The following is a 17,649-nucleotide window of genomic DNA, read 5'->3' as shown; positions in this document are numbered from 1 at the left end:
GTAACAGGTTTGGTACTGTAATTTCGAGTAAAATTGTTCGTGTGTACGTAGAATCACCATTTATATATAATTTGAGTTTAAATATAAATACATTTTATGAAACTTTCGGTAAAATTATTAATTTTCTTGTGTAATATATAGTTTGTTTAGTTATTGTTTGAAGAACAAGTATCAAATTTGAAGTCTGCATCAATTTCTTAGTTTTTGGGTGTATTATAAAATGATGTGTTAGCACATAGTTGTTTTTTATATATTTCACTTCAATGGAAATAGGTTAAACAAAGCCATTGAAACTTTGTTTATGGTGTTATGTAAATGTCTCCAACTGATGCGATAGTACTGATGTATACAACAGTTCCATGTCCGTGCGTCTGCATCATTCCAAATGAAAAACTGTCCTTCTAATTTCACATCTTCGTGTTTGCATCCACACATTAATTAAATACCATAATGTTGTAACTTGTTTGGTGTTGTAACTTCGAGTAAAACTGTTCGTGTGGTGGTAATTAGAATGGCCATTTATATATAATTTGAATTCAAATATAAATGGTTCTTCCACTGAAACTTTCGGTAGAATTATTAATTTTCCTGTGTTGTTTGAACAACAAGAAACCAATTTGAAGTCTGCATCAATTTCTTAGTTTATGGATGTATTATAAAATGTTATGTTAGCATGTAGTTGTATTTTATCTATATTATTTCAATGAAGAAAGAAACAAAGCCATTGAAACCTTGTTTATGGTTATACGTAAGTGTCTCTATACGGTGCGATGGTACTAACGTATGCAATTGATGACGTCCAAGTATCATTCCAAACCAAAAACCGTTCCTCCAATTTCACATCTTCGTGTTTGCATCTGTATATTAATTAAATACCATAATATTATAACAGATTTGGTACTGTAACTTCGAGTAAAATTGTTAGAATGGTCATTTATATATAATTTAACTTTAAATATAAATTCTTCTACTAAAACTTTCGGTAAAATTATTAATTTTCTTGTGTAATATATAGTTTGTTTAGTTATTGTTTGAAGAACAAGTAACTAATTTGAAGTCTACATAAATTTCTTAGTTTATGGATGTATTATAAAGTGATGTGTTAGCATGTAGTTAATTTCTATCTATTTCACATCAATGAAGAAAGGTTAAACAAAGCCACTAAATGTTTGTTTATGGTTTTACGTAAATGTCTCTATTCGGTGCGATGGTACTGACGTATGCAGTAGTTGATGTTCGTGTATCTGTATCATTCCAAACCAAAACTGTTCGTCACAATTTAACATCTTCCACTGAAACTTTTGATAGAATTAATAATTTTCCAGCATAATATATACTTTGTCCAGTTATTGTTTAAACAACAAATAACCAATTTGAAGTCCGCAACAATTTCTTAGCTCATGAATGTATTATAAAATAATGAGTTGGCATGTAGTTGTTTTTGTCTATTTCACATCAATGAAGAAAGGTTAAACAAAACCATTAAAACCTTGTTTATGGTTATACGTAAATGTCCCCATACGGTGTGGTGGTACCTATCGTGTGCAATAGTTCACGTCCGTGCTTCTGCATCACACCAAATCAAAAACTCTTCCTCCAATTTAGCACATTCAAGTGTGCTTCCTCACATTATTTAATGTCATAAAGTACCGACGAGTAAAATTGGTCGTAAGTGTGCCGATTCGAATGGTCATTTCGGTAAATTCCCGTTCGTTTATGTGAAACGAGTCCGGAAAAAGTCGGTTGCAGGAACTCCAACCCGTTCCTTGCACAATTCTTATGCAACGCTGGATCTTCCGTCGCGCGCTTCGTAACGGGAAACAAAAACGAAAGAAAGCGTCGGTCACGTGAGGCCGGAATAAGTCACAAACACACTGGCCACACGGCAAAACATTTCGTGTGCAAATTGCGTTTTGTTGGTCGTTTATTGGTCCGTTGCCCGGCAACGGGGAGAGAAATGCACCTTGCCACCAAAAGAAACGACCGTCGCCACCGTTCCGATGCAAATAGACTGGGTTTAATTTTAGACACTAGGTATATACTCATTAGGAAAAAGTGCACGGTCCGCTAATAGGCGACAGTTGCGCTTCTTATTTGTACTCGGGCCGTGCGTAATATCCGCGGTGAAAACAAATCGTCTTCGTCGTGTGAACGTCGGTTTCGTTTTTTTTTAGAGATTTGCCGGTGGTTTCCGGCCTTCTGTCCGCTTTGTGGGGGCATGAGTGATTTTGGAGATGAGTGCTGCCAAATGAGTTGTAAGTTGTTTTCTTTTCAACTCTTCTTGTTCTATCAAATCAACTAGTTCCTACGATATGTTGTTTATTTACACTGTATGGCCAAAACATTGACATAATATATTTTTGTCCGGTGCAAAAATAATTTACGTAATCACTGATTTCATATTTTCGTTGAGAGATATTTTAATTTTTCCTGTGTATATATGTAGAAATAGCTATTTTTTAAAAATATTTGTTTTAATAAATTCAAATAATAAAATTGAGATTAATTGAGGGATTAAAACGTCAAGATTACCAAATTATTATGAATATTTTATCTCGTCACTATCGTTAATTGAACGCATTATTGAATTTTTGGAATATTTTGAATATAAAATTGCAGTCTGTACCAGTTAGAGTGGGAGCACTTTTTTATTTAAAACTTGATTTTAATAAATAATGGCTTAAAAAACGGATAATAAAATACTATGCATCTATATCTAGTATAATTTTTGGAGCAAAAAATGATTAGGGACATTTTTTAAGTTGCCCATTGTATTTAACATTCTTCATACTAGGTATACACTATATTTCATAAAAATATTTGTTATTATAAATCTGATCAACTAAACTATGGAATAAACTGTTAAAAATATCAAAGAATATCCAATTAGGCTAATAAAAATTGAGAAAAATTGTATAGGACAATTTTTATTTGAAATAGGTGCATACTAAATTTCATAAAAATATTTCTTATTAACAAGTCTCATAAACTAAACTATGAAATATATGTAAAATGTCTGAGAATATCAAATTAATTAATTAATTAAATTAAATAAAAATAAGAAAAATTTATTAAGATATTCTAACATTCTTTAAAATATATATGTATGTTTTAAATTTTATAAAAATTAATTATTATTAATAAGTCTGATCATTTAAACCATGGAATAAACTGAAAAATAACTGAAAATATCAAATTAGAATAAAAAGAAATGAGAAAAATTGTTCAGAACATATTTTATATAAGTTTTCCATTTTATTAAACATTCTTCAAAAAAGGTACATATTAAATTTCATAAAAGTACTCCTTATGATAAGATTGATCAACTAAATAAACCGTCAAAAATATCTGATATCAAAATTGATTGGAACATTTTTTATGTATTTTAATTAATATTCTTCAGAATAGGTATGTTTTAAATTTCATAAATAGTGGAATAAATTGTTAAAAATATGAAAAAAAAATCAAAAAGGAATGAAAAATATTGATTAAAACATTTTTATCAACTTTTTCAATTTAATTGATATAGGTATGTACTAAATTTTACAAAAAATATTCCTTATTAATAAATCTGATCAATTAAACTGTGGAATAAACTGTCAAAAATAACTGAAAATATCAAATTAGAATAAGAAGAAATGAGAAATTCTTTTATGAAGTTCGCTATTGTCGAACATATCGGAGAATATCAAACTACAGTAAAAGGAAATGAAAACTATTAATTAACACAATTTTATGAATTTATTTATTGTATTTAACATCTTCGAAATACGTATAAACTAAATATATCTTATTAAACTTTGAAAAATAACTGAAAATATTAAATTAGAGAAAATAAGAAAAATTTATTAGAACATTTTTATGAAGTTCTCTATTTTATTTAACATCCTTCAAAATAGGTATGTTTTAAATTTCATAAATTGTCAAAAAAAAGGAATGAAAAACATTTTTATCAACTTTTTCAATGTAATTGAAATAGGTATATACTAAATTTCACAAAAAATATTCCTTATTAATAAAACTGATCAATTAAACTGTGGAATAAACTGTCAAAAGTAACTGAAAATATCAAATTAGAATAAAAAGAAATGAGAAAAAATTTTATGAAGTTCGTTATTTTATTTAACATTCTTTAGAATAGATATATTATAAATTGCAAAAAAATATTCCTTATTAATAAATCTGATCATCTAAACCTTGGAATAAAGTCTCAAAAATATCTGAAAATATCAGAGAGTAAGTAAAACCGTAGTACTTAATATTTTTAAGGATAATCACTTCAAAAGAGAGTTTATTTTTTAATAAATTCACTAATATTTTTTTCTAACTCGATCTCGACTGTATAACACAGAAAATAATATGCATAGAGATTTTTATGGCTACAAAGGGGTTTCCATTTTCAATATCAACTCTCTATTTGAATTGGATCTTGAAGAATATTTAATCGCCTTATTGTTTTAAAAAAAGTTTTGAAAACTTAAGATATTCTGAAATTAGCACTTTCATTGTTAACGAACAATATTAAAGTTACCTCCTGGTAGACATTATTTTAGCCATCAATTTTCTGCCTTCCACATTATCAAAGAATCTTTAATTATCGTGGAGTTGAAAAATTAAGAAAACTTTCGTCGTTAGCGGTGTAATATAAAAGTGAATAATTTGATTCTACCTCTTGTTATGCTTTATTTAAGTCGCCTATGCGAGTTCATCAGCCTAATAATGGCTGGAGCACTTAAAATGCCTCACATACACTTTACCACCAAGTCTTTAACCTAACAATTATACATTTATAAAAAATAATAACTTTTACTTTTCTTAATGAAATGCCTAAATGAACAGTGATAAAAATAGTTCATAACATGATTGCTTTCTAGATGTTCAAACATTAGATTATTTTAATTAAATCTTCTGCTGACGTTTTAATTGGACCAGTTAAAGATTTTAGTCCTCTTGTTATTCCATTTATCAGATTATGACGATGATTCATGGTTACTATTATTATTTTTTGGAACAATTAAGATTTTTATTTGTGTGTTCAATATTAACATTATATGAGGTTATGGAGTCAACAGAATAAACATGACGTGTGTACATACGACATCCATTAGTTCATTTTATGGGTGTGATAACAGTTATGCTTAGACACGCCAAGACTTACATAAAATAACATGTTTTATTTGGTCACTTTTAATTAATTTATATTAATGAAAACAACAACAACAACAACAACATTTCCAGTCCCAATCAATTGAAATGTTACAGTGAAATTCGTACATTGCGAAAGCCAAATCCGCCACCACAACCGTGAGCGGTGAGAAGGTGGCACGACCATTGTTACGGGTGTGATAACGAACGGAACGTGGTCGACTCAACAGCCGAATTCGCGATTTGTGCAATTAAAAAAAAAAATAAAATCTCGTGCCCCGTCCCGACCTTGACAGTCTGCTAAACCGATGGGTCTGATGTAATAAGCCGTACGGACGCAATTCGCCTTTTTATTTTTAAACGGACAATAATGAGAGCGAGAGAGGCTCGGGTTCATGAGCGAAGTGCACGGGCCCCCGGATAAATATTCATGAGCTTCGGTTTTTCGTTTTTGGTTCGCTGGACGCGTCCCCGGACCCGATATCCGAGATGAATCACGGTTCGATACGTGTGGAAAACTGGCTTTTGATGTAAAGTAGACGACGGCGACGGCGAAATATGCGATACGGTGTCTTTTACTGGTCTCGAATGACCATACCGTTGATGTGATGAAAGAGATACCTAAACGAAGTAATTCGACTGCGACAACACAATACCGAATACTCTCATCACTCCGCCAAACGAAACTGCAACATATTTATTTTTTTTTTTTTAGGAGTGTTTCGACCTAGAATTACTTTAATGCTCCAATGGCTTCTTTATAATCTTGTGTGATTCTATTTGTATACAGACTACTTATAAGTTATAACATCCTGGAGAACAATTCATTAATGGGATAAGTAGATAAATAAAAAAGTCTTGCGTCTAGAAAAACAAACCCGCTTATTTTCATTACCAAGGTGGATTATTCGTAAAACACGTGCATTCATTTTACCATACAATCGACCTGGAATTTATATTCCATAATCCGACTTCGTGCGCTATTTTCCCACGTAAGCTCGCGCCCAGGAAACAACGGTAATCAACGTGAACGAATGAAAATTAGCACTGACACTATTTTAATTTGATTATGCCGTTTTTTTTTCCAATTAACCCGGCGTATCTAGGATGAAGTTCTGCTTCCAGTCAAGCGCTGGCTTTTACGCTGCCAAATCTATTTGGTACTTAATCGCTAAAATGCTCCTCCAATTTGGGCTTGCATATTCAAAGTGACATTTTTAATTTTATGTTATAATTATGGATTTTTTTACATTACTGGGGTAATAACCGGGTTTATATATTGGTTATTATCAAGTAATAATTAACAAATGTTAATTATATCTATGGTTCGTTCAAGAATGTTGATTTTCTACCGAAATTCGCCTAAAAATTTCCAGAAATATCGGTTTGTTCAGAAGAACTGAAATCAAATAAAACACGGTTTTAAAAAATACCTAATTTACACATAGAAATAAGATAGTTTCAAATATTTCTTTTTACTGAGAAATATTTGAAAACTGTATTTTTTTAATTAATTATTAAAAAATAAAAATGAATTTTCATTATCATGTTCACATTTATTTTAGTAATCTGTTTTTTCGGCAAAACTCATTATTTGTCAACTGTCTTTTTTCATTTTCTTAGTTATAGCTTATTAAATTATTTTTCATTGATTTTTTAGAATACTAGTTTGTTTTCCTATTAATAAGACTGAAGTATGATTAATAAAATTTGAGATTTGATAATAATATCAAATTTTGATAACTGAATGTGACTGAACGATATCTAATAAAAATTGATTTTTGATAATTGTCTGGATAATAATATCTAATTTTAATAAACTTGTGAAACCCGGATAAAAACAAAGGGATTATTTTTTCTTCTGCAAGAAATAAAAAAGAAATCTAATTTTCTCATGCCTTGTTGATCATTTGTTTCAAAACTTATTATTGTTATTCGTCCTGTTTTTTTTTTTCTTAATCATTTAACTTCACTAAATAGTTGATGATTGATGTTAAAGAATGATTTTTGATAATTATCTGTATAATAATATCAAATTTTTATAAACACATTCACAATCCAAGTTAAAACAATTAATTTATTTTCTTTTTTTTTTGCAGGAAACAAATAGAAATTTTCATTATAACCTCCATATTTCTTATTAGTAATCTGTTCATAAGTTGTCTTTGAGAAAACTCGTTATTTGTTGTTTACCTTATTTTATTTTCCTTATCTATTTCAACTTCATTAATTAGTTTTTATTGATTTTTTAGAACGTTAATTTCTTTTTTGTTAATAAAACTGAACTATTAGTAATTAAAATTGATTTTTGATAGTTTTCAGCATAATAATATCAAATTTTGAAAACTTAGAACCCGGATAAAAACAATTAATTTCTTTCTTTGTAAAAAAAATTATAGTTTCCAGATATTTTATCAGTAATCTGTTAAATTGTCTTGGAAGTTTTGAAGAGTTTCTTTATTTATTGTCTGTTTTATTTTATTTTCTTACTTATTTGCCCACCTAATAATATCAAATTTTGATAAACATTTAGAATCCAAGTTAAAAGAATTAATTTGTTTTCTTTTTTGCAAAAAATAAATACGAATTTTCATTATAACTTCCTGATTTCTTATTAGTAATGTGTTCATTAGTCGTCTTTGAGAAAACTTATACTTTCTTTTGTAAGAAATAAAGTATCCTTATAACTTCCAGAATTTTTATCAGCAATCTGTTAAGTTGCCTTGGAGAAGTTTTGAAGAGTTTCTTTATTTATAGTCTGATTCATTTTATTTTCTTATTTATTTGTCTTCATTAAATTGTTTGTATTGATTTTTTAGAATATTAGTTTATATTTTTATTAATAAAAATTAATTTTTGAGAATAGTCCGAATAATATAATAAACTTTTAAACCACGAGTAAAAACACAAAAATTGATTTTTTGTATTATCCTGGTTTTAATATAAAATTTGGAATAAAATGTTGATATCTGAAGAAAAAAAGAAAAAAAAAAAATACTGTAATAAATAAAGATCTCATAGTAACTTCCATATTTTTAAGTAGTAATCTGCTTCTAAATTGTTTTTGAGAAAGTTAATTCATTGTTATTTGGCTTATTTTATTTTTCTAACTGTTTAACTCAATTAAATTGTTTTTCTTGATAGTTTAAAATACTATTTTGATTTTTTCTTCATGAGAGTGGACCAACATTCTTCAATAATAATGTCAAAATGTGATTATTTTTTAGAACCCAAGCGAAAACAGTTTGTTCCATTTTTCGTCGGTCGGCCGTAAAACTCCGACATCACTTTCTGGAAAATGAGTCATTGTAATTAATTAAATTAGAATTAATTTAGAACGCCTTATCGTCGCCAAGCGTGTCTTTTTTTCTAACCTGCATTTTTCCAATGTGCTTATTAATTGTGTATGGCCAGCCCACGAAATGTATCGTTAATAATATAAATACGGAGCGTGGGCGTGGATTCAGATGTTTATGCCGAACCGGGACTGTTACGTTGAATAGAAGTGGTTTTACCTTTGAGATACAATGTCAACCGTGTTTTTGTTGGGCTTTTTTTGACGTTTTCCAACGCTTTATGGCCACAGTCGACCTATTTATGGCCAGGTGAGAATGAAAAAAATGCTCAGTAAACAGCACCAGTCATATCCATCCACTAAATAAAGCATTTTATACCAAGTATACATCATCTCGACATCATGACTTATTAGGTCTCTCAAGTGTCGTCGGTCACAGATCAACTGTTCGCTAGCAAAAGGGTTTGGTTTCACGACGTTTTGTGCCGGAGACGATTTTAAATAGAGTTTAATGGCGACTGAGGATACGCAAATAGTCGGAATTTACATTCCATGACATCATGTGGCTTTTAAGATGTGCAGCATGAGATTAAATAGCTGCGGGCGATGATGGCCGTGCACAAATTTTCTAATCGCAGGATTCGGAATTGAGATTTATTGTGTGCCGGCAATTTTTATTGTCCGCAATGTTGCAATTGGTTAAATTCGGCAGTTTAAATCTAACAACACGATAAACGGATAAACATTTATTTGAACAATTTAACACTTACTTCCATCATTGGGAGAAGAAAAAACGTTTAATTTCAACATCAGTTGTAACTGGCAGCTGGATTTTTTCATAAATTATCACTAAATTTGGCTTTTTTGGATGCTGGCACACCAGGTGTTGAAAAACATAACTACGTAGTATCACATTCTTCATTTCTTCACAATCTGTTCTTAAAATTTTATTATTTAATTTACAACTACAATTACACTCTGTATTCTGTACTTACCAATACTAAATATCACCTAATTTAATAGAAACATCTTAAAGTTACACCTTTAAAATTCATATTTTAACATACTATAATATACATATTTGGTTATGGCAGCTATTTAACATAGATAGATCCAAGTTACCCTTAAATCTAAAGGCAATAATTTCAATTAAATAAATTATTCTATGTAAATGCCTTTAGAAAATGTTACCATTTTATAGTTACTATTTTCTGATGATTATAAAGAGTTGAACACATTATTTATATATTATTTAAAATAAATAGTTACGTCGACATCTAAAGACTATAATTTCTATTAAACAAATACCTTCTTCTGTAATATTTAAAGAAAGCTTTTACCGTTTAAGATCAACTATTATCTGACGAATACAAATTGTTGAACAAAATATGCGATAGGAGATTCGACCAAACATTATATTGGATTCAACAGATGTGTGAAGAGGTTGACACCATCATAACTAAATAAGAATTAGAACCTTAAAGGTTCTTCCATTCTTATTTTGTTTTGATTGTTTTAGTTCTTACAAAAAAGTACATACTATTGTTTATTTTAATATTCCTTTATTGATCATGTCACGTCAAATTAACTTATACGTTAAAAATTATACAAGCTCTATTGAATGCATAATTTAAAAGAACATTCTGAGACATTTAAGGAGAAATTCTGTTAAAGTTTCCACTTAAGACGACAAAGATTTATAGTTATATCGTAACTTAAAGGCAATAATTTCTGTTAAATAAGTACCTTTTTCTAAGTAAGTGTTTAAGGTTTTACCATTTAACAATTATTAGCTGTTATCTGACGAGTATAAAGTGTTGAACAAGTTATGCGAATTGAGATTTGACCAAAAATTATATTGAATTCGACAGATTAATAAAGATGTTAAGGCTATCACAACTGAAATGAAGAGTTAATTTCTCATTATGTTTTTGTTCTTATATTTTGTACATCCAAAAAACTACTTGCCATTGTTTATTTTAATATCCCTTTATTGAATATCCAGTGTAAAAATTATTAAATGTACATGATAAAAAATATTAAAGAGTAAGTATATACATTTACAGAGAAAATAAAATAAATTTAATCTTTGGCCATATGCAATAATGTCTACATTTCTATAAGCAAGATATTACTAGTTGTTGCAATGCAAATTTTTTGTTTTGGACATGGCCGCATGTATGTCGTCATGCATATGCTAAAAACACATTGTGTCTGTATATGAAAAGAGGAGCGTTGGATAATAAAACCTTAAGAGTGTGCAATCGTTGGAAACAATGTATTTGACCAATTCTCACGTTGTGAGGGCACTAACCTTAAGTATGCAACAACAATACTACGTACCCTAAAATGCTTTTCTCAAGATTATAAAAGTTTTAATTAATGTGGCTTAATTAATGTTTACTTTGTTGATGATCATTTTTTAATTTAATAACGCGTGTAATACCAAATATTACTGTAATTAAACTGGAGAAACCGCGATTAATCTTAATGACAACTTTTAAATTAGATATCCGTATTGAAAGGATTTATAGATTTCACCGCATAATTGTAATTGTTAAACCCGGTCTATTGTTGTTTTTGTGACGTTATAAATTGTATCGTTAACTTTAATTCATATTTTAAATGTCAACTGTCCGTTTCAGGTTTCGAGCAATGGCATCGAGGTAATGACATATCTGATCGATCGATTGGGCACAGATTTTAGGCCGTACCAGCAGAACGTACTGCAGAACGTGATCGATCGTTTGGGCGACGCCAAGGACACGGTGCGAGAAAAAGCTCAATTACTCATACTTAAGTTACTGGAGAGGAACGTGCTAGCGCCCCAGGCCCTCCTCGAAAAACTCACGCCGGGCTTCACGCACAAAAATGCCAAGATCAGGGAGGAAATTCTGAGGTGTCTCGTGAACGTGCTGAACGAGTAAGTGTCGCCTCTTTTAATGACACATTTCGCATATTAATCGTTCCTTCATTTCAGGCACGGGGCCCACAGCTTAACGTTGAGCAAGTTCATACCGGACATAGTGAAACTACTGTCGGACCCCGCGTCCTCGGTGCGAGACACCGCCTTCTCCACTCTGGTGGATCTGTACAGACACGTGGGCGAGAAGCTTCGTGTCGATCTGCAGAAGAGGAACTTGGTGCCGCAGGCCAAGTGGCCGACGCTATCGGCACGCTTCGACGAGGCCCGGGCGAACGGTGAGCTGCTCCAGTCGGCGGCTGCAACGACTTCTAAATTCGACGGTGAGGTTTCAAAGATTTTTTCTCATCGAGGGTGGTTTCTATTTTGTTTACTTTTTCAGTGGATCAAGTAGACAACATGGCCAAAAGTATACCAATAAAGAAACCGTTGATTGGCAGCTCTGCCAAACAGCGTGTGATACCTCAAAATAGTACAAACGCTGGTAAGTTATATAATGTTTCTTCGATGTGGTGTTATATCCATGTGTTAACATTTTTTTCAAACTCCCTCTTTCAGTTGAAACATCAACAACTAATCATTCAAAATTTGTGTTTCAGACAATTTTTATCCAACTATTTCTAACGCCAATCAGTTGTTTAGTTTTTGTGTTACAACAAATACAGAGGAGTTTGAAGCTAGAAATCTAACACAGATTGTAATAATTGAAGTTAGCACATTATTATTTTCGGACATCAGAATCAAATATTCTTAAAGAAGAATATGTGATTAGTGCAAAATTAGCACAAAATATTAATAATATAGTCGCAATGAGCCTCCAAGATAAGCCATAATTGATTGATAAACAGTGCTTAATTTTGATGTTTAAATCAAATGATTTTGTGAGCACATAAAAATAAATATTTGTCTATAAAATGATTTAATAATTAAATAAATTTTAGTCGACACTTTTTTAGACACCTATTAAAAATATAATAATTATTCATTAAATTTTAAATGTAACAATAAAACACTAAAATGTTAAAGATGTGAAGTTCTAATTATTACATCAATGTATTACAATCAGGAATAACAAAAAATCTTATGTATTATAATTTTTATTGTGTACATACATATGTAATACATTCATATTCATTTACTAACAAATACTACTTATGTCAATTAAGTTAGAAATTAAAAGCACGCTTCTAGATCATATTTCTTTCTTAATTGACCTATGTTAGACACGTTGTTAAACAGGGTATATTTTGTTATTAACTGAATTATGCATACCCAGTTAACTATGTGCATCTTCATTGTATCATAATTATATTTTTGTTTCATATCATTTATCTAATTATATTTTCTGCATGAAAAGTTCTAAGCAGAGTTGGTTCAGTGAGAAAACTGTGCCTTTCAACATGTAAGTTAAACATTTTCAACTATGGTGATGGTATCCTTCAAAATTGTTAAAATGTTTGTGAGAATGTGTACCTAGTAAATCCCTGTTCTGTCTGTTGAAGTTTAAAGTAAAAATTTTATGTGGAAATATTTAATTATGTATAAATATTTGTAAATATGTTTAACAACATTAACTCCTTTCATATTTGATGTTGCAAATGGATAATAGTACCTAAATAATAACCATCGCACTCCTTTGTATGTTTCTGTGACACTCGTTTACACCAATATTAAAGCAAGACAAGTTGACCATTTTGTTTCTAATGATTTTTAATAATTTTAGCTGGTGCTGTAGACGAAGAGTCATTTGTAAGAGCTTTTGAGGAAACGCCGACAATTCAAATATTTTCATCCAAAGAAATCTCTGAACATCTGAAAAGTATACAGGATATAATATCTGATCCCAACAAAGATTGGAATAAAAGGGCCGACGCTGTAAGCATCAACTCGTCGAAGTAAATAACATACAAACTATTAACGAGCCTGTAATTTCAGTTAAAGAAAATTAGATCGCTAGTAATGGCTGGCGCAACAAACTACGACGAATTCCATACGGGTCTGAAGTCCTTGGAGATTCCCTTGCAGGGCACGATCAAGGATCTAAGGTCGCAGGTGGTGCGCGAAGCATGCATCACGATAGCCTTTTTGGCCCTCAAACTCGGCAACAAGTTCGACAAGGCTGCGGAATTGTTGCTTCAACCACTCATAAATCTTATTCAAAACTCCGCCAAGGTATGTCCCATTGTTTTATACCAAGATTACGTTGATTTTCAATGCGTCTTTTCGCAGGTAATGGCTACTGCCGGTCAGGTGACCGTGCGATTCATCATCCAAAACACACACAGTCCCCGCTTGATACAACCGATCACCAGCAACGCTATGACTTCTAAAAGCAAAGATATACGACGCAGCTGTTGCGAATTTATCGAACTCATGTTGACCACGTGGCCGACACATCCTCTTGAAAGGCATGTGGCGGCCCTACAAGAAGCAGTGAAGAAAGGTATCGCGGACGCCGATTCTGAAGCCAGAGTCATTTCCAGACGGTACGTTTAGATGTTTTCCTCTAATATTATCTATTTAATAGATAATGTTTTATCTAAAAATTAGATTTCAACAACAAATAATAATTGCAGGGCGTTCAAAGGATTTAAAGATCATTTCCCAGAAAACGCTGAAGTTTTACTACAAAGCTTGGATCCGTCTCACAGAAGGGCAGTTCAAGGAGATACCATGTCCAACAGTTCGTCAAACAACAATCTGGCGTCGACTGGATTTAAGACACCCAGAATTCATTCGAGAACTGCATCACACAGCGCAACAGGTAAAATTTTGTTTTTTAATGTTATTTAATATGTCTCAGAAAAGAAAACATAGTTACAGGGATTGTAAAGCTTTAATATATTTTTAATAATATGTCTGTTGTACTCCAGTCATCAATTAATTAATATAAAAAAGAATATTACACATTTCAACTGTAAGCAAACTGTTATTTCGTAACATATTTAAAATAACGTATTAAATTAATGGAATATTCAGTCTTGTTCACTAAGAAAATTGATAAAAAATCATTGTTTTACAATCTTTTTAAAGCATAATGAGACAGTTTACTGCTTTTTCATGAAATGCATAGAGTTAATCAAAATTTCTTATTTCTGATTTTTTAAATCAATCATTTAAATTTTATAGAATAGATAACCATGCTTCTAGAATGCTATGCATAAAATTTTCTATAATTCTGGAGAACAATGATTTGCAAATGCTTCATAGTAGGCATTTTTATTTATTATTCACTTAGCAAAAATACTTGAAAAACAGTGACAGATAATATAAATATTTTATTAAACTATTTTAGCATAAACTGTTGTCAAACTGGAAACGTATTTTGTTCAGCTGTGTTATCAACCTTAAATTGACTTATATTTATTTATTTTACGCTGCTTGTGTTCTTTGGAACCGGGACAGGGAGTACAGAAAATTTGTCTAGTGCCAGTGGAGGTCTTCAAAGAGCTCCTTCCTTACCTCGAAGTTATAGACAACGTAGCGGTATTCCTGTACTCACTAGAGACAGTATGTGCCACGGTCAAGTATCCTGTGTTTTCGTGTTCATTTTGTAATAACAATATTTTTACAACCGTTTATACAACCTGCTGCGAAAGTGGACATTTTCACTTAATATATTTTTGTTTACATCGATTTTTGTTATTGTGTTAATTGGGATTACAGAAAATCGTTTGTTTTGGCTTTATCACATTGTAATTAAACGCGTGTTTTCATCGAAATGCCAACCAGTAAGCATCTATTATTATTAATTTATTTTCTGATTTAGATTCAGGACGGAAAGCAGGCTTCAGAAGCAACTCGGCCATCGATCTTCAGGCGGCCCAAAGGGCGAAGGCTAGAGTTCAATACGCCCAAATGGCAAGGAACAAGATTAGTTCGGGAACAGCCAGTCTTCGTATGTACAATTTTTTTAAATACGTAGCTTAATCAGTTTGAAGCACGGTTTGCAGTTTCATTAGTAATTTGCATATAACCACATTCATAAATAACAAGTTAATATTTATAAAAAGCTGTAGCTATTAACTGAATTGTTGTAAGAAGACAGAAGAAACTATGATGTTTAATATGGTAATGTTTTATGTCATATTTGGAAAATGTTTACAACTGATTTCTTCTAAAATTATTAATGTAATAGTAGTGGTTGTTGTAGGTAGTAGCAATAATATTTGCAGTAGTTATTTAGACACTTAATCAATGGGAATCAGTTTTTGTAATATCCAATGTAGAAATTAATCATTTTAATTAATAACATGCTTAATTAAACATAACAAACCATAGATTCAAACTTATTTGCATGTACGCTTCTTCGCAGGTGAGAACAACATTTCATATTCGTATTATTAAAATAAATGTGCCTTAAATATTGTATTACTTTTAGAAGTTTTGTTCTCCATCGGCGATGTTTAACTTATTTTTTAGATTTTTTGACTAACGTGTGCTTTTTTTCATATGTATCTATAGAGGGAGAGGTAGCTCAACAAGGTATTTACATTTAATATTATTCATGCTTTGAATATTTCCATTAAATTAACTTAACTTCAGATATTAATTAAAAATCGTACATTTTAAAGCTCGACCGAGAAAAGCGTCTGACGCCATGGTTACAGCCTCCCCGGAAAGAATAGGCAGAACAAGAAACAGGAGTTCACAATCGCAACGTAAGTATTTCAGAAAGCAATGATGTATTTTCCAGTCCTCTAATCCTTTTTTCCCTTAAAGTCCGGCGAAAATAGTTCATAGATTTGCTACATATTTCCTGGTAATTTCCTAATGTTAACTAATTTTAAACAATTACGATAATGTAAATATTAAATTCGCAGCTACCAGTCGATCGGGGTCGCCCAGTTCTCGCCTCGCCTACCTGTACAACCGCAGCACCGAACATGAGTCGCCGCGTACGCGACGCCTGTCCTCGGGCATACCGCGTTCGACGCAGGGATCACGAGACACGTCTCGCGAAACCAGTCCCAACAGGGGCGGCAACATCACAATGCGTTACAGGCGAGGCGGCGATCGTCCTCCCATCAGTCCCGCCTCGAAGCCTGTGTTGGCCCAGAAGATATTGCAGCAGAGCAGAGAGGCCGAGAATGCTCTTGCCGACGTGCTGGTTCGTTACCGATCGTGGATTTCCGAGGGCACCATAATTGTCTGTTTTTGTTTCAGAATGACTCTTCAAGCATGGAACACTACAGGACCACGCGAAAGCCCCTGAGGCTGGAGAACCATTCGGACGAATCGGAGACCTCTAGTGTTTGTTCTGAGCGGTCGTTCGACTCGTTCAAGAGACCTACTGATGTAAGTACCGGTCGTTGCTGTTTTATTAATTCATGTGTAAATATACATATAATTGTTATGTGTAATGTTGTATGTGCGAAGCTTTCGTTGTCACATTTTATTCATGAAACAAGAAAAGACGAAAACATAATGAATATTTTCAAAATTTAATTTGGCTAATTTTACAAATGTTTAATCATAGTCATACTCATGGAGCGGTTCCCAGTCAAGACTGTGTAGCAGGGACTTATGGGAGCCCTGCCGTGTAAGTAGCTATTTTTATCAAATGCATGCGCTTAGGCACTAATGGTACCACTTGCATATGTCTTCAATAACTCACATTTCACTCACTAATTTATGAGCACTGCTATTTTGCGAATAACTAAACAACACAACTTTTATTTATATATTTTATGGTGTGCACGTAAAAAGGATATCTATTTGAAGGTATAATAGAATTATATTTTATTATTCATGGATTATTAATAAATTAGTCACAATCTTATAATTGACTTAAAATTTGAATAATGTATTTTGATATTTTTGGAATATGGTTTATCATTAACAATTCAGAAGCGTTCATGCAAACCTTTATATAAAATGAGAATTAAAAAAAATTGTTTCTCCTAGATTCTATCAATTTCTCCCGCCAGAATATTCAGTCTAATTGGACTTCTAATTTCAAAGAATCGATTGAAACAATCCAATCATTGTTTAATTTTTTGTTACTAGTGTACAAAATTTATAGCAACATTTTGCGACAATAAAACTATTTTTTATAGCTATTACATTCAGCATTATAGTACTACCAAAATAGTCATACCATATTTTAATAAATATCCCACTTAAAATCTTCAATATTAATGCCAATAATATAACATAATTTAAATTTTAACGCTTTCTTCTCTACTAAATTATATTCATGAACGCTCCTCAATTAATAAATTGGCAAATTTACAATTAAAATTTAATTATATAACGCTCTTACTTACAAATAACACGATTTAGA

The 17,649-nt window shown here is 31.4% G+C and overlaps 1 protein-coding gene across 7 annotated transcripts in view; it reads left to right on the top strand.

Annotated features, from left to right (window-relative positions):
- LOC109601912 (CLIP-associating protein) overlaps positions 1–17,649 on the top strand; it is a 28,073-nt gene that overhangs the window by 6,744 nt on the left and 3,680 nt on the right. Inside the window, exons 1-16 of one of the 7 annotated variants that reach the window (XM_049963289.1) lie at positions 2,105–2,255; positions 11,086–11,363; positions 11,421–11,686; positions 11,746–11,847; positions 12,721–12,765; positions 13,087–13,238; positions 13,299–13,535; positions 13,593–13,849; positions 13,940–14,127; positions 14,769–14,873; positions 15,133–15,261; positions 15,828–15,848; positions 15,938–16,024; positions 16,187–16,473; positions 16,530–16,661; positions 16,843–16,905. In XM_049963289.1, coding sequence (XP_049819246.1) covers positions 11,110–11,363; positions 11,421–11,686; positions 11,746–11,847; positions 12,721–12,765; positions 13,087–13,238; positions 13,299–13,535; positions 13,593–13,849; positions 13,940–14,127; positions 14,769–14,873; positions 15,133–15,261; positions 15,828–15,848; positions 15,938–16,024; positions 16,187–16,473; positions 16,530–16,661; positions 16,843–16,905 — 2,325 coding nt within the window. In that variant the 5' untranslated portion in view covers positions 2,105–2,255; positions 11,086–11,109. Of the gene's footprint in view, positions 1–2,104; positions 2,256–8,674; positions 8,751–11,085; positions 11,364–11,420; positions 11,687–11,745; positions 11,848–12,720; positions 12,766–13,086; positions 13,239–13,298; positions 13,536–13,592; positions 13,850–13,939; positions 14,128–14,768; positions 14,874–15,132; positions 15,262–15,827; positions 15,849–15,937; positions 16,025–16,186; positions 16,474–16,529; positions 16,662–16,842; positions 16,906–17,649 lie in introns of those variants that run through there. The other 6 variants (XM_049963292.1, XM_049963276.1, XM_049963281.1 and 3 more) reach the window with 6 other exon arrangements.

Source organism: Aethina tumida, chromosome 1 (assembly GCF_024364675.1).
Source record: "Aethina tumida isolate Nest 87 chromosome 1, icAetTumi1.1, whole genome shotgun sequence".
Taxonomy (NCBI): domain Eukaryota; kingdom Metazoa; phylum Arthropoda; class Insecta; order Coleoptera; family Nitidulidae; genus Aethina; species Aethina tumida.
The sequence above is the reverse complement of the archived record's forward strand: the minus strand, read 5'-3'. Positions and strand labels throughout refer to the sequence as shown.